Raw genomic sequence first — 26,085 nt, forward strand, 5'->3', positions numbered from 1 at the left:
GACCCTCTTGGTGAGGCCCCAACAGTAGGAAAATCCTGGGACACTGGCCAGCTGCATGTCGTTTCAATTCCTGTGCTCGACGCGCACTGAGAAAGCACTGGCCGAGCGCTGGGCACCAGGGAGACCAAAAGCGACCCTGACGAGAGGTCCCTGCACCCAGGGGACCGTGGCCCAGTGAGGCGCTGCAGGCCACCCTGACACAAAAGCAGGGGTCCAGACGCTGCGTCCCCCAAGGCACGGCTTCCGATCTCTCGGCTTTGCCTCCCGTGGAGCCCGCCTCCTTGGAGAGCTCTCAAGGAAAAGCCCTCGGCCTGTCCGTTTCAGGGGTTGGCTGATCTAGCCAGGACTGGGCTCTGGGCGAGACCTGGTGTGCACCCCTCTGCTGTCCGTGGGCCCCGTGCTCCGGGGAGGACACGCTCATCCTGGGATGCGAGTGCGCGGGGAAGGGGCCACTCCGGGAAGGGCTGGGCGGAAAGATGCCGCTGCTGAAGTCCCTTGCACCTGCTCACTCTGCTCGGCCACCACCGTCAACAGACTCTTCGAGTTTATTTAAATACCAAAAAGAAGCATTTCCTAATGTGGTCTGTTAAAAGTACGCTCTGGCCAAACTGGAAAGCCGTCGGCCCAAGTAATAACTGTATTTGGGGTTATTTCAGGGAGTGAAAGGAACGAGTTTGTCATTTTCACATCGCTATGCCAACTTAACACTTTTCTCCCGGGAGCAGTTTTTCATCAAGCAGATTCACGTACCCAGCATCTGATATGTCACCTAAAGGACGGAAAGTTGTGAGGAGCACAAAGAATTCTCCCATGTTGACAACTCTGAAAAACTCCCCTCTCTGATCTGCACATTTCCTTCAGATCTTGGAAGACCATTATCAGATCTTCCCAGAGGGAGGGAATTTCAGGGGAAAAGGGGAGGGGTTTACAGGAACAAGTATAAAGGACACATGGACAAAAACTAGGGCGGGGGTGGAAATGGGAGGGAGGCAGGGAGGGCTGCAGAGGTGGGCTGGGATGGGAGTAAAAGACAAAACTACTTGAACAACAATTAAAATTTAAAAAACATTTTTTTCAAATCTCCATGGAGGGCTTGAAATTCCTTCTCGATTGCCCCCACCCTCTTCAGAAAGAGGGACTTGGAGACTTAGTCCTCGGAGACTGCTCCCTCCTGAGTGTTTGAACATGGCCCACGCTCCTCTCCCACTCCGCCTTCAGGGGAGGGGGGGACGCAGGGCGGGGGGGGGGGGGGGCAGGAGACTCCACTGTTCCCGGTGGAAGAAGCCTGTGCAACGAGGCCGGGGCAGCTGGCTGGCACAGGGGATTTTGTCAGCTCGGCAAATATGCTGGCGTTTCCTGGGAGACCGCGCCCTGCTGGGCAGGAAAGCTGCAGTGTCAATGGCGAGGTGAGCTCAGGGGCTGCACCAGGCAGGGCGGGTGCGCCAGAGTCGGAGGCGAGGGGGGGTAACACGCCTGCTTCCCTTGTTCGCCTGACCACGCCCAATAATTTTAAGTGGGCCCGTGGTCATCGTGGGCTTCCCCGAGGAGGAAGGGAGTCTGACTCACGGCGCAGAGGGGGCGGAATGCCAGCGTCCTGGTAAAATGAGTGCGGTGTGCACTGCCACTCCAAAACCACCTTGCCAACGACCCCCGGAATCGACGGCGGTAATGCCAAGTCCCCAAGGTCCCCGTCCAGCGGGTTGTGAGTCTAACTGCCTGGCCCGTGTGCCAAGGCACCTCTGCAGGAGCAGGCTCCACGCGTGCGGGGACGGCAACACCTTGGAATTAACACACTGATGGTGAACCCACTGTGCGAAAATCCTCTCAAAACGCCCAGTTTAAAAAATACCTCCAACCCTCCAAGAAGGACCTTCCTGACACGGCACACCGGAAAACGGCAAGGTGGAAAGCCTCACAGAATCATCCCCGGTACAGAGAGACACTCTCTACCGTATTCCCGGAACTACTACGAGCATCTGCGCTGTAAGAGCATAAAGAAAAGTACCCCGTGCAACGGATCATTAGGACAGACGGGCTTTGCTCCGTCTTGTGTATTATCCTTAAAGAGCAACTGAAGTACAACGGCAACGCTTTGAAAAGAAATGCTGTGAAAAACCCATCGACGTGGCTCAGCTTTGCCTCTGAAATAACTGACACGTAACGACACGGCTGAACGAGGAGGGAAGAACGTGGCCGTTCACTGGAAGAACGCTTATCTGTCTGCCAGGCCCTGGGCGAGGCACTGCCTGGTGTCACTCCATGCAACCCTCACGACAGTCCCGGCCAGGTGGATCGGCCCCTCCCACCCTCAGGTGACAGAGGCAAGGTTCAGAGAAGCTGAGTGACGTGTGAGAGGTCACAGCGAATGGGCGGTAAGCAAGGGGAAGCTCATTAATTCATCAAATCCTAACTTACAATTTGTGGACGGCTCCAGTTACATTTCAGTCAGAGTTTACACAAGAGAGGGTTTTAAAGCCTCGAGGACGACATCTGTAATCCGTAAAAACCAGTAACCAAGAAAACCACTCCGACCCCTCGCTCCCCCTCGCCTCGGTAGGGCCCACTCTCTGCTCTCCTCCACGTCAAAATTTCTCCAGACACTGACCCCACTTCCTCATCCCCACTCTTCAGACCGCCCCAGTCCAGCCCGACCTATCCGTTCCACCCAGTCTCTTCGCAGGGTCCCCAGGGGCAGGGTCCCCAGGGAGTTCCCCGGGGCCAGGCAGGGCCAGCTCTGGCTCCATCTTGCTCCACCTCCCAGCTGGACAGTGACCCTTCTTCCCTCCTCCTTCAGACCCTCGCTTCTGATCATCTCTTAGCTTCCAGAACTCTGTGCCCCCTCCCCCCCTCGGTGTCCCCCTACCTCAGAGCTTCTGTGCTGGTTCTCCCCCTCCCCGTTCTCAAGTGCTGGGAAGGCCGAGTCTGCCTCTTCGCTCCCCATCTCCACTCCGCTCCTCACCTGCTGCCCCGGACAGTGGTCTAAGTCACCACCTCCCATCTGTCCCCCACATCTCCCTCCTTAGTCCCTTGGAATTTGCTGTGTGTTCTTTCTGCCTGGACTCCTCTCTCAAGAACATCACATGCTCAGCTCTTTCTTGTCCTTCACCCCTCAGTTTAAGTGTCACTTTTTAATCGCACGAATGATACTCAGCACTGGCTACTATGATCTGTGTACGTGTCAACTGTGCCACCTAACCGAAATAGAAAGTCCACGGGGGCAGGGACTGGGTGCTCTGCTGTGTTTCTGGAACGGCCCCCTAACCAGACTCCCGCTCCAGTGCTTGCCCCCCTCCAATTCCTCCTCCGCGGCCTCCTCCACTTCCCTCCTCCCCACAACACACACCGTAAAAGCTTTTTAATGGCTTCCCACCGCATTTTAGAATGAAACTTCCAACTCCTTACATGCGTAAAAGATCCTGGGTGTGCATCGGCCCCCACCTCCCTCTCCAACCCACATCCTGCTACCTCCCTCACCTGTCACTCAGCTGCAAGCCACGGTGCCCTCTCCCATCTTTAAGCCCAGCAAGCTCATCCCGGGCTCCCTGTCGTCCTTCAGGTCTCAACTCCAACGTTACCTTTTCAGAGGGGTCCTCCTCATCATACCTCCCTCATCACCCTGAGTTTCCTCCACGATAACTACCACAACCTGCGACTGCATCGGTCTGTTCACGGCCCGAGGGCAGGAACCCCACCTGCCCTGCCATTCTCACCCGCACCACGCACACTGCGGCTCCCACGGCAGACGCACAGATACTCGCAGAACAAACCGACAGAGGCGAAGGAACAGCCAGTATCTGACCAACACAGCCGAGGCAGCGGGCACCAGTTACTTAGGGCCCAAAGCATGTTCTCAGTATTTACAGTGACATCAAGTGACTAGGAAAAAGTCCTTTATCAAAAACAAAGGGCAGCTAACCTTGGGCAGGTGGCTTAAGCTTTTTAAGTCCGTTTCCCCACCTGCATAGAGAGACACCACCGCCCCTGCTGGAAGGCAACTGTCGGATGAGCAGGAACATACAGGAAGTGCCTAGCCCACAGTTACGTGCCCCACAGAGAGCACACTACAATAAATCACCATTAAATTATAAGCTACAATCCTAACCCGGCGTCAACCTAGAGAGACGTTCGGAAAGCCCAACGCCCATCTCTCTCTGTCCACCCAGAGCTGGAGGTCCCTGCCCCCGAGGGCCTGGCTTGGCTGGGTAGGGGCTCTGGCCGGCTGATCACGTCACCCACACAGTAAAGAGTCACCATTCTTCTGAGAACCCACCTGAATTTTGCAATCATCTCTCAACTTGGAAGGCTGTTTACTTTTAAAAATAAGTCAGTCTGAAGAGAAACTTGAACCCCCTTGAAACGGTCCACTTCAGAACAGAATCTCCGAATTAGCACTGGGGATTTTCCAGTGAACCTACCTGAGGTGTTCCCCTGGGACGGGGAAGGTTCACAGTGCCGGTCACAACACAGTGCGCATCGAGCAGGACAAACGTCACGTTTGTGAGCGAGCCACCCGCAGAGTAAACTGTATGACAGACTGGTCTCACTTGCTGGGGACGGGGCAATAGAGCGTGTTTGCCGTGGTACGAGACCATTTCGGAGCTATTTATTTGAGAACAAAGAATGCAGAACACCTAAGTCACAGAGGAGACAAGTATAAGGTGGAACTCTGGAACCCAAAGCCTAAATTCGATCAGCAGCCCCGTTCAAGCGGCAGACGGGGATGGATAAACACGGGAGGCTTCACAAGGCTGGGACGCAGCAGAGAAAACCTTCCGGAAGGTTCAGAAACCCCCCAGGCAGTCCTCTGGGTGTGCGTCACGGGTAATGCACGTTTCCTAGACGAGAATTTCATTCTAGAGTGATGTTTTTAAAAAACAGAACAGTGGGGGGAAAAAGTTCCCAAATAAATGTTTTACTCTGGTTTTAGACTCAGTCAGACCTGAACTTAAATTCTGGCTCTAACACAGAATAACTGAATGAGCTTGGGAAGCCTGCCTCCCCGAGCTTCTGTGTTACAGGAGAGGCATTCGTACGTTTTACGGGCTGAGGCAGAGCACGAGGTCTGTCCAGAGGTGTCCAGCCGTGTAATACGAACAAGAGAGATATTTACTGAAGATACAAGAAACACTGTACATAGGACAATGATGCCTCAGTCCCCTTCAAAGTAGGCACCTTGGGACCTCACATAGTTCTCCCAGTCACCATCAGCCATCCTGTTGTATTTTCCTGAATCTCATCGATGGTCTAAAATCCTTTTTCTTTGAAAGGTGATTTTAGTTTTGGGAAAAGTCAGATGTTTCAGGGCGCTGTATCTGGGCTGTAGGGGGGCTGAGTCACCTGGATGATTTGTTGTTTTGCTAAAACACTCTGCCTGAGACACGATGCACGAACGGGCACATTGTCGTGATGAAGCTGCCGACCACCAGTTGCCCTTAGCTGCGGCCTCCTGACTCATCCCAATAGTTCCCGGGGAGGAACGTTCAAGCTCCACGCAAAACCCGGTGCAGATTCACTGCTCTGCTCACTCGGTCATTTTGAATGTGACGGCCACACAGTGCACATGCTCACTCAATGGTGCCTACTGCCCCCACTGACTAGTACAGCGAGGTCATCATCGTTCATGTGTGTGCATTACAGTCCACCCTCCTTGGCTGCCGGGTTACATCGATGTGCTATTTCCGAACAGACCTCGTAGGTGCTCAGTATAGAGAGAGAGCACGCCTTTACTGGTCAAGGTACGCGGCAAGTCCTAGGCAAGTCACCAGGGTTTCGGTCCTACGGGAAGAGCAGAAGGCAGTGCCACACCTTCTGCAAACGGCAGGCATTATCACAAGGGACTGGTGTTAAGTATCGGCCTCTCCAAACCAGCTTCTGCTGCCTCTGCTCACACTGACGGGTAAAGATTCCAAAGACGCCAGGTCTCAGGCTCAGCCTCCTCTCTCCACTTCCCAGGTGGCGCTTTACTAAAGTGATCAAAGCTTTAGAAGCTCTAGGTGGGGAGGGTCGTCTGTACAGGCGGCAGACGAGAGGAAAGGTGGGGGAGTTATCGAGACCAGGGGGTCCTGAAGTCCCTTCTCAGATGATCCTAGAAATTTATACTTTTTAAGGAGAAGTACACTACGAAACACGTAACGTGTGCCTAGTGAGTTGTTACGTTTTCATCCATTGCCTCATTGACTACAATAATCCTGCAAAGGTCAGAGTTTAAATGCTCATTTCGTAAATGAAATGAGCGGACCCCTCATGAGCTGCCTTCCCAGCCTGCACCACGGTCCCCACCCTCGCTCCACACACGGCACCTATTTCCTCGGGGGAACACACCGCCCCCCCCCCCCCCCGTCTGTGCCTTCACTCGTTGGATTGTCCATTAGCAATACCGTCAGCCCAACCCGCTCCCAGCTGCTGCGGATTCCCAGAGGAGCGAACACGGGCGAGGTCTCCACGCTGCACGGTGACTGCATTATGGGCAGGCATTCAGGTAGCGCCACATTTAACGACCGCCTGACTGTGACTGGGTGTGGCCCATGAAACAGGAAACAAGAGCGAGTCTACCCCCCAGCGCTGGTCCCAGCCTTAGTGCCAGGTAAATGTGGTCACCAGGTATTTGCGGCAGCGTTACTAATGGTAACAGCATTAGAGTTTTCTGGGGTTTTTTTGTGGGTGAGGGGGTGGAGGGCAACAAATACATGGCTGAAAAACTGCTTTCATGATTCCAGGATGATGAGCAAATTAGGGGTTTAAACTCATATAACCACATAAATACCTGTAAGGAAAAACCTAATAGTAGTGCCTACCTCATCCATGCTGAAGATAACTTTTAAATGTCTAAGATTACTTAGAAATAAGAATGGTAAGAAACTACCTTCTAAAGTAACAGAAAAATATTAAAAGTGACGGCTAATACAGCATTAGAAAACCAGAAAGGGAGAACCTCGAAGATGAACAGGACCGCGGCGCCCACCCCTTTCCTGCGTAACAGCCGCCTGGCTCCCCTTCCCTCCAGCCCAACGCTCCTGGAAGGCTTCAGTGCCCGCAAGGGGCCTGGGCCCGAACGGCGCGTGATGAGAACTGCGAAGAACACAAACAAAACTGCACAGAAAACAAATGGGGAAGTAAATTAACAGAGACAAGAAACCAGAGAAACAGACCTCAACCGCTACACCCAGGTCTCAGCACAGCTCTGCCTGCTGCTGCTGACACATGCAGCACACATGTGACACATGTGGTACATGCTGACACATGCAGCACACACCGACACATGTGGCATATGCCAACACACTGACACACGCAGCACAAGTAAGGCAGAAGGAGAAACGCAACCAAAGGGCGTGTGAAACAGCAGCAGAGGGTCCTGGGGCGGGAAGTGTTACAAAGGACACTGGGAAGAAGGGGAAGAAGGCGAGAGCGAGTTCACCTGCCACCAGTAACAAATGAGCTCTTTCCCTGAAGTGGTAACTGTCGTGAACAACTGAAAAACATAGATAATAATCACAATGTTATGCGTGTTCTCGGAAACTCCCTGGTTTCAACTGGTCTCTGACAAACACCTGCAGAGGGGCCGCAGCATCTGCTCTGCAGTCCGGGGAGAAGTAACTCTAACCAAGGGCGCTGGGCCCAAGTACCACCCTCAGCCCCGCCCAGTGAAATGCTGCTTCTCGGTGGGAAGTGCGGGAGAGGACGGAAGGAACTCCGCAGCAGGAAAACCTACACGTCCAATTTCAGCATCCGCCCCCACGGGTGGGTCAACCAGGGAAGGAAACCGTTCCGCGTCAACTCTCCCAACAACGCTGAACAAAGAATAAATGGACAGGCAGTTTGACTACCACAGGACCCTTCTTCCACCAAAGCTGACCACAAAGCTCATCACGAATAAAGACCGACCCCCTCGAACTCTCCGGTGCAGGAAACGGGGCTCCCCGAGCAGCTTTTCTGGACCTTCCAGCGAAGCAGCTGCTTTCACGAGGTGTCGTCACGGTGACTGACCAGCGGGTAACCAGGATAAAAATGTCCACGAAGCCAGGGCCTGGGTGAGAGGATCTCTGGCACCCCTACGCCGTAGGAAAAGGCAGCACTTGGAGACAGACGTTCTGTCTAGGATCAGAATTAGGTATTTTACTTTCCCAAAGTGGACTGCGAAAAGTTACTATAGCCAATCACACTATGATGTGGAGAATGACAAAGACTCCAGACTCTGGTGGTATCAGAAGCCCAGCGCATAACAGATGCTCAATACAAGTTGGCCAAGAGTAATTCCGAGAAATCTTTAAGGTTCTTTTTTTTCCAATTTTTTTATTTAATTATTTTTCAAGTACAGTTTTCTGTCTATTACTCCCATCCCATCCCACCCCCATGCTCCCCCCCTCCCTCCCATTTCCACCATTCTCAGTTGTTGTCCATGTATCCTTTATATATGTTCCTCTAAATCCCTCCCCTATTCCCCTGAAATTCCCTCCCCTCTCCCCTCTGGTCCCTGTCAGCCTGTTCTCTATTTCAGTGTCTTTGGTTATATTTTGCTTGCTTGTTTGTTTTGTTGTTTAGCTTCCTGTTAATGGTGAGATCATATGGTATTTGTCCTTCAACACCTGGCTTATTTCACTCAGCATAATGCTTTCCAGTCCCGTCCATGTTGTTGCAAAAGTTAGGAGCTCCTTCTTTCTTTCTGCAGCATAAAATTCCATTGTGTATATGTACCATAGTTTTTTGATCCATTCATTTACTGACGGGCACCTAGGTTGCTTCCAACTCTTGGCTGTTATAAATTGTGCTGCTATGAACATTGGGGTGCATAGGTTCTTTGGGATTGGTGTTTTAGGGTTCTTAGGATACAATCCTAGCAGTGGAATTGCTGGGTCAAAAGGCAGGTCCAATTTTAGTTTTCTGAGAAAATCCCATACTGTTGTCCATAATGGTTGTACCAGTCTGCAATCCCACCAACAGTGGACCAGAGTCCCCTTTTCCCCACACCCTCTCCAACATTTGTTGTTTATTGCTTTGTTTATGATAGCCATTCTCACCGGTGTAAGGTGGTATCTCATTGTGGTTTTAATTTGCATCTCTCTGATAGCAAGCGATATTGAGCATCTCTTCATGTGTCTCTGGATCCTCTGTATGTCCTCCTTGCAGAAGTGTCTGTTCAAGTCCTTCTTTAAGGTTCTTTAAAGTGACAAACTGTAACTGCTGGATCCCCCATCCACCTTTCTGTTAGACAAGCCAATACACCTAGTCAGGCTCAGTCCAGTTTTCCAATGCCGTTCCAACAACTAAAGGACTCCGGGCCCCTCCCACCAGCTCTTCATTTGCTAACCCCGAAGAACCCTCAGCATCTGAGAGCGCCCTGCCCTACCCTCCGCACAGTCTGGGGCTGTTACATTTCTACCCCACTGCTAAGGAGGTTGGCCACTTTTCCCCCAGTCCGGCCAGTTTAAACATTCTCCCTTAGCTCCTCAGCCCCTCTCATCCAAATTCAGGGAACGGAACGAATATTGCTCCCCCGATACCTGGTGTGCCGTCATTGTCTGCACTGAACTGAAGTCAGATGGGATTTGGCACTAAGTCCCAGGTAAATTCAGACTACCCACCCCCTTCCTCCCACTGACTGACCTTTGGCTTGGTTTGATGTCAATCTGAAAATTATGCTGACTTTCTAAAATGTCTTTTGCTCCTGCCACGATGCCTCACGTCCAGTACCCATCCCAAGAAGCAGAAATGGAGATTTCTCGTTTGCCTGGTCATCACAAAGAAAACCGCTGTATTCTCACCAGTCCCCTTTGAACACGCGTGCCTGATTGACACGGCCTTCAGGTTTTACTCTTTGCCTATACGTCCCACAACCAAGTGCAAACTGGCTCATCTTTTCTACCCCTTTTTCCTGAGAAAGATATTTGTTTAAAAAAAAACAAGACACCTGCGCTGACACCAGGAAGTAATGCTCTTCTCATCGACGCTGAGATCTGCAACTACTACCACTTTCCCCATCTGCTCCTGGAATGTCAGCGTCCAGGGCTAGCGTCCTTTGCCACGTGGCAGGGACACAAGGTGCACGCCACACAGGACCCAGGTCTTTATCCGCCCCATATTCATAGCTTTCGGTTTGAGACCACCAGAAAGGCCCTGTTCTGAAATTACTCAGTTATAACTGCCCACAGAGAGGCCAAGGTTAGTCGCACTCCCCACAGATACGTAAGTTATTCCATAGTCGACCCAGCCCAACAAACATAATAAAGCAGAACATTTCTCAGGGAGAACAATGAGGAAACAATGGTGGGGGTCCCTAAGACTGTTTACCAGCTGAAAGGCCCAAGAGCTAATTACTTGTTTGATCCCTTCTCCCAAACCTGCCTTGCCCAGAGGTGAAATGGTTCAGCAGTAGACCCAGCCTTCAACCCTCACGGACATTTTCAATGCAAAGGCTAAAACTGGGATAATTTGTGAACTATCTAGAGCTCGGGAACTCGGGAAACACTCCAAAGATGTGCTAGAAATCCGGGAATCCAACAAAAGGATCTTGTAATTTAAAAGGCTGGTGAATGCTAGGCTACGATCTACTGTTATTTTTTAAAAATAGCCAAGCACAGCCTGAATCCCACAGCTACCCAAGTAACCAGACTGGCCATGAATTCAGCGGTCTCACTTTATAAAACATGCGGGCACGGGGACGGTGGAAGCTAAGGAAAACCACCACGCGTCAGGGAGAAGGGGGGCACATCCCTAAAGGAAGGTGTGCACCTGCAACAGGCGAGGGCGGAAGGGACCGGCTGCCTTAGCTCCTTTTCAAACCAGAAACTGAGACTTCTTCAACCCCCTCAAACACTCCAAGTCTTTTTAACCACAGTGAGTTTTGAAACACAGGCACACAAGTTACACTAACAAGGGCATCCTGTTTGCCCTTGACTTCCTGCTCTGGGTCCTCTCTTTATACTGCTGCTCCCCAGCCGCAAACAGGTAGGTCGACTTTCCTGTCCACGAACAACTGGTTCACTGGACAGCGTCTCGGTGACGGTGAGGCACACTGTTCTACGAGTCAGAGAGAAAAGTCGCCTCAATAGCACGGAGAACTAGTCACGAGGCCCGAAGGCAGCTTCTGGACTTCCCACGCTTCATACCAACATCTGACCTAGAGTAAACAATTGAAACACAAAAAGTGCTGAGATAAGAAAACTAAGCCTGAAAAAAACTTAGAATATGAGGGCTGGGAAAAAGAGCAAGAAAATCAGATATATTTTTATTATTAAATGTTGGCCTCTTTTCAAACGTAGCAAGAACAGGCTTCTGTCAGCCAGTCCCCACTGAGCAGAGAGTCCCAGCAGGGAACCACCCAGAAGGAGAAGGCTGCTTTGGTGAGCACTGTCCCCGGTCCAGCCTGCTACCAGCCTGAGTCCACTTTTCAGCCCTGCGAGAGCCTCCGGTCTCAGAGACCCGACGCCTCCACTTCCAGTGACGCTCCCCTTGCTGTCAAAGAGCTAACCGTTCTCCCCGAGTTGCATTCAGCCCTGGGATTAAAAGCTGGACAACAAACATCCCCTTTCTTATGGATTTGTCATTTAGCCTCTTCGGGTGTGTTTTCCCATCTGGAAAACAGGAGGGTTGGACTGCACTCATCTCTAATGTTTCTTCCAGCTGTAGAAAAAATTCAGGGATTCGATGCTACCAGCAGAAGCTTCTGTGGCTTCTTGCATTATGTCTATGGTCAAACAGGATGCCTCTAACATTCCACAGCGCCAACACGGGAACTGACCTACTAACCTCCCAAGCACCCAAGGACTGTTTCCCTTTCCCTTGAAATGTGGACCAGAAAGTTTCCCACTTGAAACCAGTGGATGAGCAAACTGTAAGGACTGTTGTTTACACACGGTCTTTTCATTAGGATCTTAATGCAGTCACGCTGGTCATGTGATTCCTGGACAGGAGACAGCCACCCCGGGATGGAGAAAATCTGGCCAGCAAGCCTGTGGCTCTCCCACACAGTGACCACTAACGAGGCAAAATAGAACCTGGGTAGGAAAAGGGAGTGGTGAAGACAAGCTCCGCGAGCCAGCGCAGCGGGAAGTGCAGCAAGTTTAAAAGAAAAGGAAGAGAAGCAACGAAGGGGGAAGAAATCTAAAGCAATGAGAAAACTAAATCTGCAATGTTGCTTATCCGCTCCTTCATCCAGCAGGTCTCGAATGCCCAGTGTGTGCAGGGAACTGAACAAGACACAAGAGGAAATACAAAGGTCAACCAGCCAGACCCGCACAACGAGGCGCTGGCCCAGTGTGAGAGAGAAGGCACGCACGCAGACGGCCGAAGCAGACGGCCGAAGGGGGACTGTGCCGTAAAGAAGACATGAGAGTCCTGTGCTCCGGGACCCAGAGGAGGGTGTGATCACTCCCAATGAGGGGATAGGTCACAGAGGCTTCACAGAAACAATGACACTCAAAGTCAAAACCACAGCAGCAGAACCACGGATGCCCAAGTAGGAAGTCAAGGACAGAGAGGGGCAATGAGTCACGGGGTGTGATTTAGACAGAAGAGGGCACAAAAGGAGGGATGGTAACGGCACTACCTAGTGACCCAGAGAGCCCTGGCTAAATGGAGTAACTGGACTGCAGCCAGACTGAGTATTTCAAAATCAGACTCAGAGGTTGGATTTGAATTCCGTGGAAAAGGAGGTGGGGAATGGGTCACGGCTGACAAGTTAGGAGCTGGAGAAATCTCGTACTTTAATGCATAAAATTAAGATAATAAAGCCACCACAAAAACAATGTGTGCAGACATGTAACGTCCCTCTAAGGAGATACACTGTCCCCTGAACCAGAAGCGAGAAGACAGGAAGACAGAATGGCTTGCACGATTCTGTTAACACGCGGGGGCGGGCACAAACTGCGCCCCTTTGACTACCAAACCTTTTATTACCAAACCACAAGCATGTAATTCCATAACATAACATCACACTCAAGCACACCATATGGCATGTTAGGTGAAATGTTCAAATTAAAGCCATAAATTATTACACCCGTATTGCAACCCTACCAACCACACTCAAGCAGGCGTCATTTCTGCGGGACCCTGCACTTAACCAGAGTGTGGTCAACAAGGAAGAAAATTAGAAGGAAAAGGCAGAAGAGCAGGAGGATGTAGAGGAGGCCATTTTCACCCCAGAGTCGCCTCAGACAGAGAAATGCTGGGTCTAGGCAGGTGACACACCACCTTCTCAGTGGGGAGGTAAGGCTCCTCCGTGAAGCAAAAGCAGATCAGCTTGGGGGAGCGGTTAGGGGTGTGGACTCGCAGTGACAGAGGGAACGGGTTCCCATCCCAGCTCAGTCTCTTACCAGCTTGGAGACAGCTTTGGTTTCCTCACTGGTAAACTGAGGCTAACTGTGCCTACTTTTCAGGAGGCCCCCTGGGAAGATTAAATGTCCTACTATGTGCAAAACACTTTGTACAGTACCTGGCATACAGTAAGCAACCTTAGCTTTTTTGTGACGGGATCCTTCCCCACAAACTGTGCTATCATATTATTCCATGCTCACCAAGCAAGCTTGATATCATTAAATTTCATTTCTGAGATCTCTTGTTCTCAGAAGAACAATATCCTAGCAAAATCCAGAATCCTGTTAACAGGAAAGGAATCCTTCACTCTAAAATAATAAATTGACACTCCTTTCTGAGCACGAGTCACTCAAGTCTAACAGAATCCTGTCTCCAAAAGACTCATCCTTTTCAAGTGCAGAACAAAATACATTTTGTGACTCAAGAACCAGACTTAAAGCATCGTGACCAGAACCCCCACGGGTCTTCCTGAGAAGCTGGAGGGCACCTGCCAGCCCGCCCGACATAATGTCGCCCTCGATCTACAAGTCAAAATGGTAACACTGCTCAGCCGTCCACCTCTCTCAGACCCTTCAATCATGCACTATGATGAAGCACTTTATCTCCTTCTCTGACCTTTCTGGGGGTCAAAGATCCCGCCTTTGCCCTGGCTGGTGTAGCTCAGTGGATTGAGTGCGGGCTGGGAACCAAAGGGTCGTGGTTCGATTCCCAGTCAGGGCACATGCCTGGGTTGTAGGCCAGGTCCCCAGTGGGGGACGTGTGAGAGGCAATCACACACTGATGTTTCTCTCCCTCTCTTTCTCCTTCTCTTCTCCTCTCTAAACAAACAAATAAATAAAATCTTTAAGAAAATACACTGTGTTCTATCTAAAATATGCCACTAAAAAGAAATTTTAAAGTGTAAAAATATGTAAAAAGTTCTACGATTTCCTTCCCACACTCCAAAGGAAGGTCTCACCTCCCCCTAGAATGTGGAACTTCGTTCTGGAGGTCACGGCACCACCGGGCGGACTGTTCCAAGACAAAGGTAAACTGAGCGCACTCCGTGCGGCTCCTGGCGCAGCCACTGGCGCAGAGCAGGTGCCGCCAGTGCTGGTTTGGGAGAGCCTGCCTCCACACACACTTCTCTGCACAGACCACCTCTCCGCCACCTTTCACCTTTCACCTTTCACCCTGTTAGGGAACTCCCGACTTCCCTAACGGAGTGGTGGGTCCTCAGCCTCTTGCACATCACACACGTGTTCCCCCACGCCACTCCATGCTGCAGAAAGCCCTTTCTCCAAGGTCACCTAGCGCAGGCTGACGGTCAAACGCACGGCCTTTTCCTAAGTCCTCAACCTTCCTGACCTCCTGCAAACACCAATGCCCCACCCACGTGTTCCTCCAGTCTTCCCCACGGGCTTCTCCTTCCCCTCATTCGCACTGAGAGGGCAGCAACTTCACTCTCCTTTGACCTCAAAGAGCAGCCGTCCTCCCTGTCCTCCCCCGGTTCCTCCTTTGCCCCCAACATCCCCCAGGGCTCAGTACTAACCATCTTCCTTTCCTTCTCTGGTGAATTCTACCGGCTCTGTTTTGAATACGTCCTGAAACTACCCCGTGCTCACTCTGCCCACGGCCATGCCCCGCCTATGTGCCACTTTCTTTCTCAAGAACGACGGCCCTAGTGGTCCCCTCTCTTTGACAGTCTTCCTTCTACACAGTAGTCAGGGCCAACTTTTACTTAAACGAATATATATGTGTACTCGGGTGGTAAAAATTGGAACAGCTGGAATAAAATAAACAAGAATAAAAATATTTTTAAATACGTTCTCTGCTTGTTACCCCTCCATTACAGCCATCAGTGGTCTCCCACCACGTTCTTTTTTGGACCCCCCAGCATGGCCCACAGAGGCCCCACGTGTTATGGGCCTGCCCACCACCCCGCCCTGGCTTCACCTCACTCAAAGCCCTGGGGTCTCCCTTCAGTTTCCCAGAAAACAGGAAGTGACTGACGGCTCCCAAGCCTACACAGGGCGGTTCCTTTCCTCCCCCCAAACCCCCGAACGTTCTCCATGGCTCTTTTCACAAAGCTGGTCCCTTGTCAGTCAGACTTCGGCTCACCTTCCCTACAATGCGTTTTTGCCTGGCGCACGATGGAAGTGCAAGTATTTGCTGATTGAATAGATTCCATAGTCTTCATTCAGACAACGCCAAACCTAAACATCTGGAATCAGTCTCGCCCTTCAACTTCAGTACCTCATTTCTAAAGGCCTGCTGCATATCCTGACCCCAAATTCAGCGTGCCAAGTACACTCAAAACAAGCTATCCATCCCTCCCCGAACCAGTTCTTCCAATCTTATGAAATCATATGAGCGACGGAATCCACACATTCTGCTTCGGAACTCTGATTTTTCCCATTCATTTGCTCCACTTGTCCAAAATTCTAACCACCCTTTAAAACTGGTTAAGCTATCCCTTCGATCCTGCATGCATGCAATCAGCCACTTCTTCACTCAACAAACACTTACTGAGTACCTTTGAGGAGGCAGGCACTACGTTAGATCCTGGAAAGCCGGGCAGACATAGTTTGTCTATTACACATCAGTCACACAATCACACAAATATTTAATTATAAGCTAAAAAGTACTGTGAAGGAAAAAGTGCTAGAAACTATGAGGAAAAAATGAGCGAAGCACCCAGAAACACTCCTCCGATGACGTGCCAGCCAAATGAAACTACCTGCACTGGGCCGCCTGGAGCGCAGGGCGTGCCGGGCAGAGGGCCCGGCCAAGCCCCAGAAGGCGGAGACCGGCACGCCTATGTTACAGTACCCGCCCTGAATATTACACCTGTCTCGTTCCCTTTCCCCGTCCCCATGGTCATTTCACTGACAGCCACCTGAGAGAAAGGGCACGGGGTCTCTCGTGTGCCAACACCCTCAGGAGACCTGGATTCACGTGTGTGGTCCCTAAGGAGTCCCTGCTTATAAAAACTTCCAGATGACGCTGACACGCGACCAAGGTCATAAATCATATGCTCAAACTATCTATTCAATGAACATGTATCGGTTATTCTTTTTTTTCTTTTTATTTTTATTTATTTAACTTTTGTTCAAGTACAGTTTTCTTTCTTGTATTCCCAGCCCTGCATCCCCCCAGTGCTCCCCACCCCCCTGTATCGGTTATTCTTATTAAAAAGCTCTAAGGTCAGTGTGGTAAACTGTTTCCAAAATCAGGGACGACAATCCCAACCATGCCCTTCTGAAGTGTGACTCGGACACTCCGCTCCTGTCTGTGTCCCCTTCCACTGGACACAGGCTACCCGTGACTCACTCTAACTGAAGCCACGGGGCAGAGAGATGATGCAGGTCTCTCAGGCCTGGGCCTTGAGAGCCCCCCAGCTCCCGTCATGGGCCCCTGGAAGCCAGCCACGTGGAAAAGGAGCCCGATGTACACGAACGAGTGGTGAGAGGCCGAGAGAGAAACAGGCCTCACGGAGGAGAACCAAGATGCCCGGCCAGCGGCCAGCACCGAGGCCCAGACGTCTGGGTGACACCGCGATGAAACCACACAGGGCACCCCAACACCCTCCTCTTCCCTGAACTACCCAGAGACTGACCAGCAAAGAAACGGTTGTCATCTGAGGCCACTAAGAGTTTCAGGGTGATTTGTGACTCGGGGACAGATAAGTCAAACTGAAATTCAACCCTTTCGAAGTTGTGCAAGGGTTTCTCAACTTTGAAGATCAGACTCTGCCTCATACTCATTAAAATTACTCCTCCTCCAATTTAAACCCGTTTCCTTTTCAGTCTTTGAAGTACATGAAGAACAATTAAGCAGAATCCCCCTGGCAGAAACTGGTCTTGTACTTGAAGATGGTAATCAATCCATCATCCCTTAGCTTTTCCTTCTCCAGGCTAAAAATCTTTCCTTTTTAAAAAAACGTATAATGACTTATTTTTTTAACTTTTAATCTTCTTTATCCTCTCTGAAGGATGTGGGGGCCAAAACTGGACACCAGTATCTAAGGGATTATTCCCTAGCCCTTACGGTTCATCTTCCCACAATCCAATTCCACACTGTCCTAAATATAGCCTATTAGGACCCCCCAAAAATGTGAATCACCCCACAAACCTGATCAATTGCCAGAATTACTGTGAAGCCTTTCCTGATCCTAGCACATGGCTTACCGCATTCTGGGGTGACGCCCCTCACTCATCACCGTGGTCTGACACTCCGCTGTCGCACTGGGTTTCACAAATTCTACACATTGGAAGCACAATGGCAAAGCCTGAGAGGCCGGAGCAGGCACACCAGTAATTTCAGTCAAGGTCTCTTACCGTTATCGGGGCCTTTCCATTCGTCAGGCAGGCTCTGGGAACCTCCTCCTTCCCCTTCAGACATAAAGGGGCCTTATCGAAGGCAAGACCTTCAGCACTCGCCTACTGAGCACAGGTACCTTTGCTGGGGAAGCCAGTAAGGTCTATTTAACTGCAAGAGACAAACCTGTTGCTTAACGCCCTGTAAAAACACGTTTTCTCTCTGAGTCTTAACTGAAAGTGTGTTTTGATGTCAGAAGTAGCTTCCAAATCCCCAGTAAAACAGGGATAATAAAGCCCACCCAACAAAGGGCACTGCGGGTATTAAAATAATACAAGGGAGTAAGTGTGTAAAGTGCCAATACTATAAAAATGTTACATGTGCCCTGGCTGGTGTAGCTCAGTGGATTGAGTGCAGGCCTGCGAATCACATGATTGAGGTTCGACTCCCAGTCAGACCACATGCCTGGGTTGCAGGCCAGTTCCCAGCAGGGGGCGCACAAGAGGCAACCATACATTGATGTTTCCTTCTCTCCTTCCTTTTCTCTCTAAAGATAAATAAATAAAATCTTTAAAAAATGTTAGGTGACATTATGGAACTCGGTTTCAGCAAAGCCCGTAAATCTTCAAACTGACTTAGAATGGTGACCTGACGGTTTCAGACATATGTACAGATTAGGCACCATGGGCTCAAGTTCATCTAACAGGAACCAAAAACATGCCATCTTATAAAAGAGCTTATAAATTGCCCAATACTGCTAAGAGTAATAAAGACACTTGAACTAGTGGTTTGACCTTGCAGACCCACGTCAACCACTGCCTGATGGAACTAGGTCAGGGACCAGGTTCAGTTAAGGAACCCAACAGACTAGTGGAAGGGACGCACCAGGCTGCAGAAATCTAAATAAGAAAGAATAAGGCCTGGTCAGGAAGCTCTGTTGGTTAGAGTGTCTTCCCACTAGGCTAAGGTTACGGGTTCGATCCCCAGTCAGGGCACATACAAGAATCAATCAGTGGATGCCTAAGTGAAACAACAAATCAAGTCTCTCGCTCACTTGCTCGAAAATCAATCAATATGTAAGTTAATAAATAAGAAAGAACCCTATATGAGAAAGGCAGAAAAGGTGTAACATAGGAACTAAGTCTCCTGAGGGATGAGCACTTGGCCAGCCAGAGAAGGGGGGGCACTAGCAGAATACGGGGTCCCAGAAGGACTTTGTATACCAGGAACTAGAAAATGAGAAGTGCTGTGAGGCTGAACAGGAGAGAAATGGCTTGGGAACGGAGAAGCAGATAAGACAGGTAATAGTCACAGAGGTAAGATAGGCAGGAGAGGGTCAGATTGTGAAGGACTTCACCTATGAAGCTAAGCAGGAAATAAGGAACCAATGCCACTCTGAAAACCCCGAGAATAAAAAGATTAGATTTGGCCTTTAGGAAGATAACTAGCAACAATACGAAGATGGAGCTGAGGTAAGGACTGAACCAGAAGTTAGAAACTCCAACCCCCAGAGGCAAAGTCTTTAGTGTGTGGTGAAACCTTCAGTGTGTGAGATGGGAGAGAATGGTGTTGCCTGCGACCTTCGAAGGGTGCAGGCCCCACCTAAGAGTCCACGCACACAAACGTTTAGGCATGCCGTTTAGGCATGAAACAAAATGTCTAGTTTCTGACCTCTGGTGAACTTAGGCAGTAGCAGTGGGAATTAAGAAAAGACACATCAAACAGTGCTCCAATACAGTAGTAATCAAAAGGGTTTAGTAACTATAGATTTAGCACATTTAGAGGACGTGGGGTGTACAAAGAGTAAACAGGAAGATTTGGTGGACATAATTAACAGAGTTCAAACATACAGCAATATAAGCAGATAACAGACACTGGGGGAGATAATGAGCTGTTATGCAAGTGTTGAATTGAAGGGCCTTTGAACATACTGGTAGGTTTGCCAAGTTAGACAAAGTTTGTCAAGATTCGTGAAGCTGGAAATAAGGATCCGGCCCTGGGCAGGTGGCTCAGTTGGTTGGAGCATGGTCCCATACACCAGAAAGTTGTGGGTTCCGTCCCGTCAGAACACATACATAGTTGCAGTTTCGATCCCCAGTCTGGGCACGTATGGGAGGCAACCAACGTTTCTCTAGCTCTTTCATTGCTTCCTTTCTCTCTAAAATCAATCAGCATGTCCTCAGATGAGGAGGGAGGGAGGGAAGGAGGGAGGAAGACAGGGAGGGAGAGAGGATGGATGGATGAAATTTGGGACAAACAGCTGGGCTGGTAAAAATACTGAAGACAGCTGAATTTATGGGCACATTAGAAATCCTTAGAGGAAGAGGCTGGGGAAGAATGAAAACATACTCAAGGCAAAACCTTGAATCATCAACAGTTATGGGATAATTCAGAGAGAACAACAGGAGAATGCACTGGAAACTCAGAAAGAACAAGGAGGCCTCACGGTCCAGTGGAGTGTTGCCGGGGGAAGAAACGAATGGTTCAACAGCGCTAAGTGCTGGGCAGAGACGAAGCAAAATAAAGGCTGAAACCAGGACAGTGGGTTAGGCATTGGGTTAGGTGATCGGGAACTTACCGGGCATCTTCAAGAAAACGTGAGTAGGGTAATAGGGGCGGAAGCCAAAAGGAAGGGTTGCCGAGAGAGGCAGAGTTGAGGGAGTATAGACTCGTCCTCATTCTATCCTTATTGCAAACCAACTACATGCCAAGCACCCTAGATACAATTCCGATAAAAGACGATGACTTTCAATACACCTGTGATCAGACAAACAAAGGGTACACCTGAGCACCGGCCAACCCAGTCTCGCTGAATGACAAGAGACTCCCAGGCTCAGGAGGCTCACTCGGGTGGAGTTGGGGCAGGGTGTTTCAGGGAGGGCTCGTTTGTGCAAAGGCCCGTTTGTGCAAAGGCCCGAGGCAAAAGAGAACATGGATGTTTGGGGTAACTGCGAGGAGCAGGAGCAAACGTTGAAGGGGGCAGTTACCTAGTATCAAGGCTAAAGACTTACTAAAAAGTTCAGAGGTGAGGAGGAGGGAGAGAGGGCAGTAGCCTCAACAGAATTAGGGACCAGAGTTGGTTCTTCATAACACCGCAGAAAGGAATTCGGAAAACCACCCGTAAACAGTGAGTGTTCTCTGAAATTCAATATTCATGATGATTAGGTAGGTAGATAAGCAGATACGTGGGCCCCTCTCTTCCTTCAACACTACTTCCGTTTCAGCGAGGCAGGTAGCTCCCCTGGTTAGAGCGTCATCCTGCTACCCGGAGGTTTGCTCCACAGTCACAGCACACACAAGGATCAGCCAGTGAATGCATAACAAGTAGAACAGCAAACTGATGCTTCCCTTTCTCCCTCTCTCTCAAATTAATAAGTTATTATTTTTTAAAAAACAACAGTTTGATAAAGTGTTTCTCACAAGACAAAAAAAGAACAGAAAAAAAGAGCAAAGAGGGATAAAGCTGTAAATCGGTTTGACTTCTCTAAGATTTATATAATAAATGGTCTAATTAGGTCTAAAACCATATCCAGATGCCAAATGAATGAAACTTTCCCCGCTTAAGTCCCAATGAGCTGAAGGATTAACTTTAAGATAGCCCAAGATAAGGCAGAGACTGGCTTCTGCACACCGAGGACTTTCCTCTGCAGCTCAGTCTAGCTACTAAAACTAAGAAACAATCCGGGGTTACCTGCTTTTGCCTGTTTCAAAACATTGCCAAGACAGAAAGCAAGCTGCCTCCAGTTCCAGCGGCTGAAGTCCTTGGAGCAACATTCGGATGAGATCATCTCAGGAACCAACAGCAGTGGCTTTCAGGCAAAGTGAATGGTGCCGCCTGGGGACATATCTTTGGTAAGCAAGATTGCAACAGAGCAGGCGGTTTACCCAGGGCCGTGCTGACTCATGCCAGGCAAGCACACTTCCCAAACAGCTCAGCTGGAGCCAACCTCCGTGCTCTGCGACCTGGAAAAGAAGAGGTGCCCCACTGTTTTTTTTAATTGACTGCTGATTCCTGGGGACAGGTAACCGTCATTCCCCTAATGTCAGTCCCTCTGCGGACTCTGGAACCTTTACCCAGAAAGCCCCAGTGGTCGCTTTCTGAAATTTCATCTGAGAACAGCTGGGGATCAGGACAGCAAGATGCCTGGAGGGAGCTGGGCCCCGGCTCTGAAGATCACCCCCAAGAGGCGGATAAAGAAATCTCTCTGCATTTACAAACTACAACACCTGGGTCCGAGGACCCTGCGCTCACTGTCACCGAAGGCTGTTCTGTCACTAGGGAGTGTTTTTGTGAGCTCGAGCCGGACTCACTGTTCTTTCCCCTCTAGGCCTCCTCTGGCCTCTCTACTTCCTCTGACAACTCAAGTTCTCCAATCAAGACAGAAATACTGGAGGTTGTTTCATCAGCTGTCACCTTCTCTCTACGAAAGCTAAACTATCCACCATCCCACCTACTGGACGCTTAGGGAATATAGAGTCTGTGAAAGCTGCGTGAACACTTTTAAAAGAAAAAAAACCCTCGGTTTATGTCAATTCTCATTTATTGGCCGGCTTACTTTTAAAAAATCAATTCTAGAATGACTGGGTCATCAACAGCAACTAATTATTATTGAGTTTGCCCTGATGGGCTAGAATTGGCATTGGTGCTATACAAAGAAAACAAAAGATTAAGGCCTCGCTTTCTCTGTTTTCATTTGACAAAATACAGAGTTCATATGAGACCCTTCTGTTCCCTGGTCAAGATTCCTCCCGGTCATCACCTATTTCTTAGCCTAGTCATTCGAGGCTACCACATCCAGCTCCACCCGTCCTTCGAGGGAGGGTCTCCCACGCACAAACTGGACGCAGCTGCCAACTCGATGGTCATTCAACAAACGTTATTTTATTCGGTCAATTAAAATAGACATGTAGGCCGTCATAATTTGGGTTTTAAAAACTACGCTACTAGCCCTGGCTGGCGTAGCTCAGTGGATTGAGCGCGGGCCTGTGAACCAGACGATCACGGTTCGATTCCCAGTCAGGGCACATGCCTGGGTTGCAGGCTGGTTCCTTGCAGGCTAACTACCAGCAGGGGATGCACAAAAGGCAACCATACATTGATGTTTCTCTCCCTCTCCTTCCCCTCTAAAGATAAATAAATAAATAAAATCTTTAAAAAAAAAAACTATGCTACTTAATTGTATTCCTTTTCAAGGGGCTAGTTTAAAAAAAGTTACTTATCCAATCACCTAATTCCTCTTAATTACATTATTGCAGTAAGATAGCCACACTGAGCTTGTGGAAGGCTTTATGTCCCCCCTTCTATTCATTTTATTTTACTTTTTATGTTCCCTCATTTACTTCTTCTCCTTCAGTGTCTTCCTTTTCAGAAAATAGCTGTGTTGGGGGGAAAATACAGCAAATAAAAAATTTCATTTAATTTAAACATGGAAAAAGAAAATGGTGTTGAAAGTTCTCCTGCAGCGTCTGTCAGTCCTTCTCACATGATAAAGGACCTTTACCACAGTCACCCGCCACTATCTCGGGGACCACACTCCCAAAAACACCGCTGCAGAGGACGATTAGTCACAAGGTTCTAAGGGAAGCCATCTCGAGGCCTATTCAGTAAAGATGAGTATGGAACCTCCAAAAGGGAAAAAAAACATGGTTAGGAGCTTCTGACTCATTCTGTATTAGCAAATAAGGAAGAGAAAACCCGGAGATACTGCGCCTGGGAAATAAATGTAAATTATACGGACAGCCACACAAGGCCAGACACACGGGAACTCGCTGACTCTGCTGAGATGAACAGCGCCCAGTAGGTGAGATAAGCCAGCACCGAAGGTCATTTCCCTGTGTGGGGTTCCCCCCAAACACAGCTCCATCCTACTCACTTCCTTTAAACTACAAGGGCTGAGGACTACACATTTAGACCTTTAAAAAGACGCTGAATTTGAAATAATGATTTCAGCTGCTTGAGGTTTTATGAGATTAAATGAAAACTATAAGAATATAAGGACTTCCGCCAAGATGGAGGCATAGGTGGAAACACTGTGCCTTCTCCCACAACCAAGTTTGAATACAACAAAGGTTTGGAGAAATAGGACACACCCAAAGACCAGAAAACAGAATTATACAGAAGTCCGACAACTACGAACCGTTCAACCGGGACAGTAAGAGAGGCGGAGCCAGCAGCGAGCAGGGTCGGGCAGGACAGGTCCCCCGACCTAGGCGCGCAGGCAGACGGGAACCAGTCGGGGTGCGGGGCAGACTGACCACGGTCGCACAGTGAGACGGACCACGCAGGCCCCAGGGGGCGAACCCAGTGGTGGAGGGCTGACAGCGGTGGCACACTTGCGTGAAGTGGGATGAAACGCGTGGGCCTGGTGATGGTGGTGGCTGCGGTGCCAGTGGGGGCCACGGCGGCAGGCGGCAGAGGGAAGCCATTGTCCATCTTTGACCCCGCCCCCACATACAACGTTACAACCCAGCGACTTAGTTGCCCTGCTCTAGTGAACACTTTAGGGCTCCGATCCTGCTACGGAACAGTCACAAACAGCCCAAAAGATGGCGCAAGAAGAACTCAAAGTCCCAGAGCCGATAACTCTCAGCGACCGAGAAATTGCCAGCCTCTCAGAAGCACAATTCAAGACACTATTTATCAGGATGCTCACAGAACTGGTTGATTATAGTCACAAATTAGAGGAACATATGAAGGCTAAACCAATTGAAATGAAGGGAGATGTCCAGGAAACCAATAGCGATGGAAAGGAAACTGGGACTCAAATCAATGGAATGGACCAGAAGGAAGAACGAAACATCCAACCAGAAAAGAATGAAAAAATGAGAATTCAAAAAAATGAGGAGAGGCTTAGGAATCTCCAGGACATCTTTAAACGTTCCAACATCTGGATTATAGGGGTACCAGAAGGGGGAAAGAAACAGCCACGAGTGGAAAACTTATTTGAACAAATAATAAAGGAGAACTTCCCCAGTCTGGCAAAGGAAATAGACTTCCAGGAAATCCAGGAAGCTCAGAGAGTGCCAAAGAAGTTGGACCCAAGAAGGAACACACCAAGGCACATCATAATTACATTAGCCAAGACCAAAATGAAGGAGAGAATCCTAGAAGCAGCAAGGGATAAGGGGACAGTCACCTACAAAGGAGTACCCATCAGACTGTCAGCGGATTTCTCAAAAGAGACCTTACAGGCAAGAAGGGGCTGGAAAGAAGTATTCCAAGTCATGAAATCCAAAGACCTACAGCCAAGATTGCTTTATCCAGCAAAACTTTCATTTAGAATGGAAGGACAGATAAAGTGCTTCTCAGATAAGGTCAAGTTCAAGGAGTTCATCATCACCAAGCCCTTATTATATGAAATGCTAAAGGGACTTATCTAAGAAAAAGAAGATGAAAAATATGAACAGTGAAAGGACAGCAAACTCACAGTTATTAACAACCACACCTAAAACAAAAGCAAACCAAGAGGACAGCTAGATCAGGAGTGGAACCATAGAAATGAAGAACACATGGAGGGTTAGCAACAGGGGAGTGGGAGGAGGAGAAGGGGGGAGAAGGCACAGAAAATAGCATAGAGGGTAGGCAGAAAATGGATAGGGGGGAGGGAGAGAATAGTGGAGGAAATATAGAATCTAAAGAACTTGAGACACATGGTTATAAACTAAGGGGGGGAGAATGGTGGGGGAGGGAGGGTGCGGGTGGAGGGGAATGAAGGGGGGAATAGAACAACTGTAATGGTATAATCAATAAAATATATTAAAAAATAAAATAAAATAATAAAAAACTATAAGAATATAAAAATATGTACAGGAAATTTAAAAAATAATGGTGGCCTTGTACTTAAGGTCTTTCAATGCCTTACCTTAGAAGTCACACAAGCAATTCACTGCCTAAGCTACATAGGTTCGCTTTTCATGGGTGGTCACAACAGATATGTTACAGGTGTCTGTGTGTGTGTGTTTTGTGTATATAGGTATATATATATATAATGTGCACACATCCACACCCATTGTTTTGCGTGAACAGGAGTATGTAATGTCATTGATAACCCACGTTTTGTTCTGAAACATTAACATTATAAACCAGTTGTCAAGAGAATTAAAAATATTAACTTCTCAGAATTCTGTAGCTTTCCAAATCCATAGAAAATTGCCAAATACATAGAGAAAGATACGAAAGGACACATGTGCCGAAGAGGGAACTGCAATCGGAGCAGATCAAGGAGGTGTTTTTAGCTTTATCTGCATTAGAATTGCTCTTAACAAGTATGTATCCAAATATTGCACGGTAATTTAAAACTCAGTTGGAAAAAAAAAAACAAAACCCTCAGTTGAGCCCTGGTTGGTGTGGCTCAGTGGACTGAGCACTGGCCTGTGAACCAAAGGCTCCCGGTTCGATTCCCAGTCAAGGCACCTGCCTGGGTTGTGGGCCAGGTCCCCAGTGTGGGGCCATGTGAGAGGCAACTGCACACTGATGTT

The 26,085-nt window shown here is 49.1% G+C and overlaps 1 protein-coding gene across 7 annotated transcripts in view; it reads right to left on the reverse strand.

Annotated features, from left to right (window-relative positions):
- Positions 1-26,085, reverse strand: part of RFFL (ring finger and FYVE like domain containing E3 ubiquitin protein ligase) — a 62,784-nt gene that overhangs the window by 20,113 nt on the left and 16,586 nt on the right. The window contains exons 1-2 of one of the 7 annotated variants that reach the window (XM_037066607.1): positions 23,103-23,163; positions 21,299-21,442 (exon numbers count right to left, since the gene is read on the reverse strand). The exons of 2 other annotated variants lie outside the window; for them this stretch is intronic. In XM_037066607.1, coding sequence (XP_036922502.1) covers positions 21,299-21,395 — 97 coding nt within the window. In that variant the 5' untranslated portion in view covers positions 21,396-21,442; positions 23,103-23,163. Of the gene's footprint in view, positions 1-5,609; positions 5,776-9,600; positions 9,875-21,298; positions 21,443-23,102; positions 23,164-26,085 lie in introns of those variants that run through there. 4 more of the 7 variants (XM_037066555.1, XM_037066564.1, XM_037066573.1 and 1 more) reach the window with 4 other exon arrangements.

The sequence above is a fragment of the Sturnira hondurensis genome, unplaced genomic scaffold (genome assembly GCF_014824575.4).
Source record: "Sturnira hondurensis isolate 20B ecotype Veracruz unplaced genomic scaffold, ASM1482457v3 Scaffold0001221, whole genome shotgun sequence".
Classification (NCBI taxonomy): Eukaryota; Metazoa; Chordata; class Mammalia; order Chiroptera; family Phyllostomidae; genus Sturnira; species Sturnira hondurensis.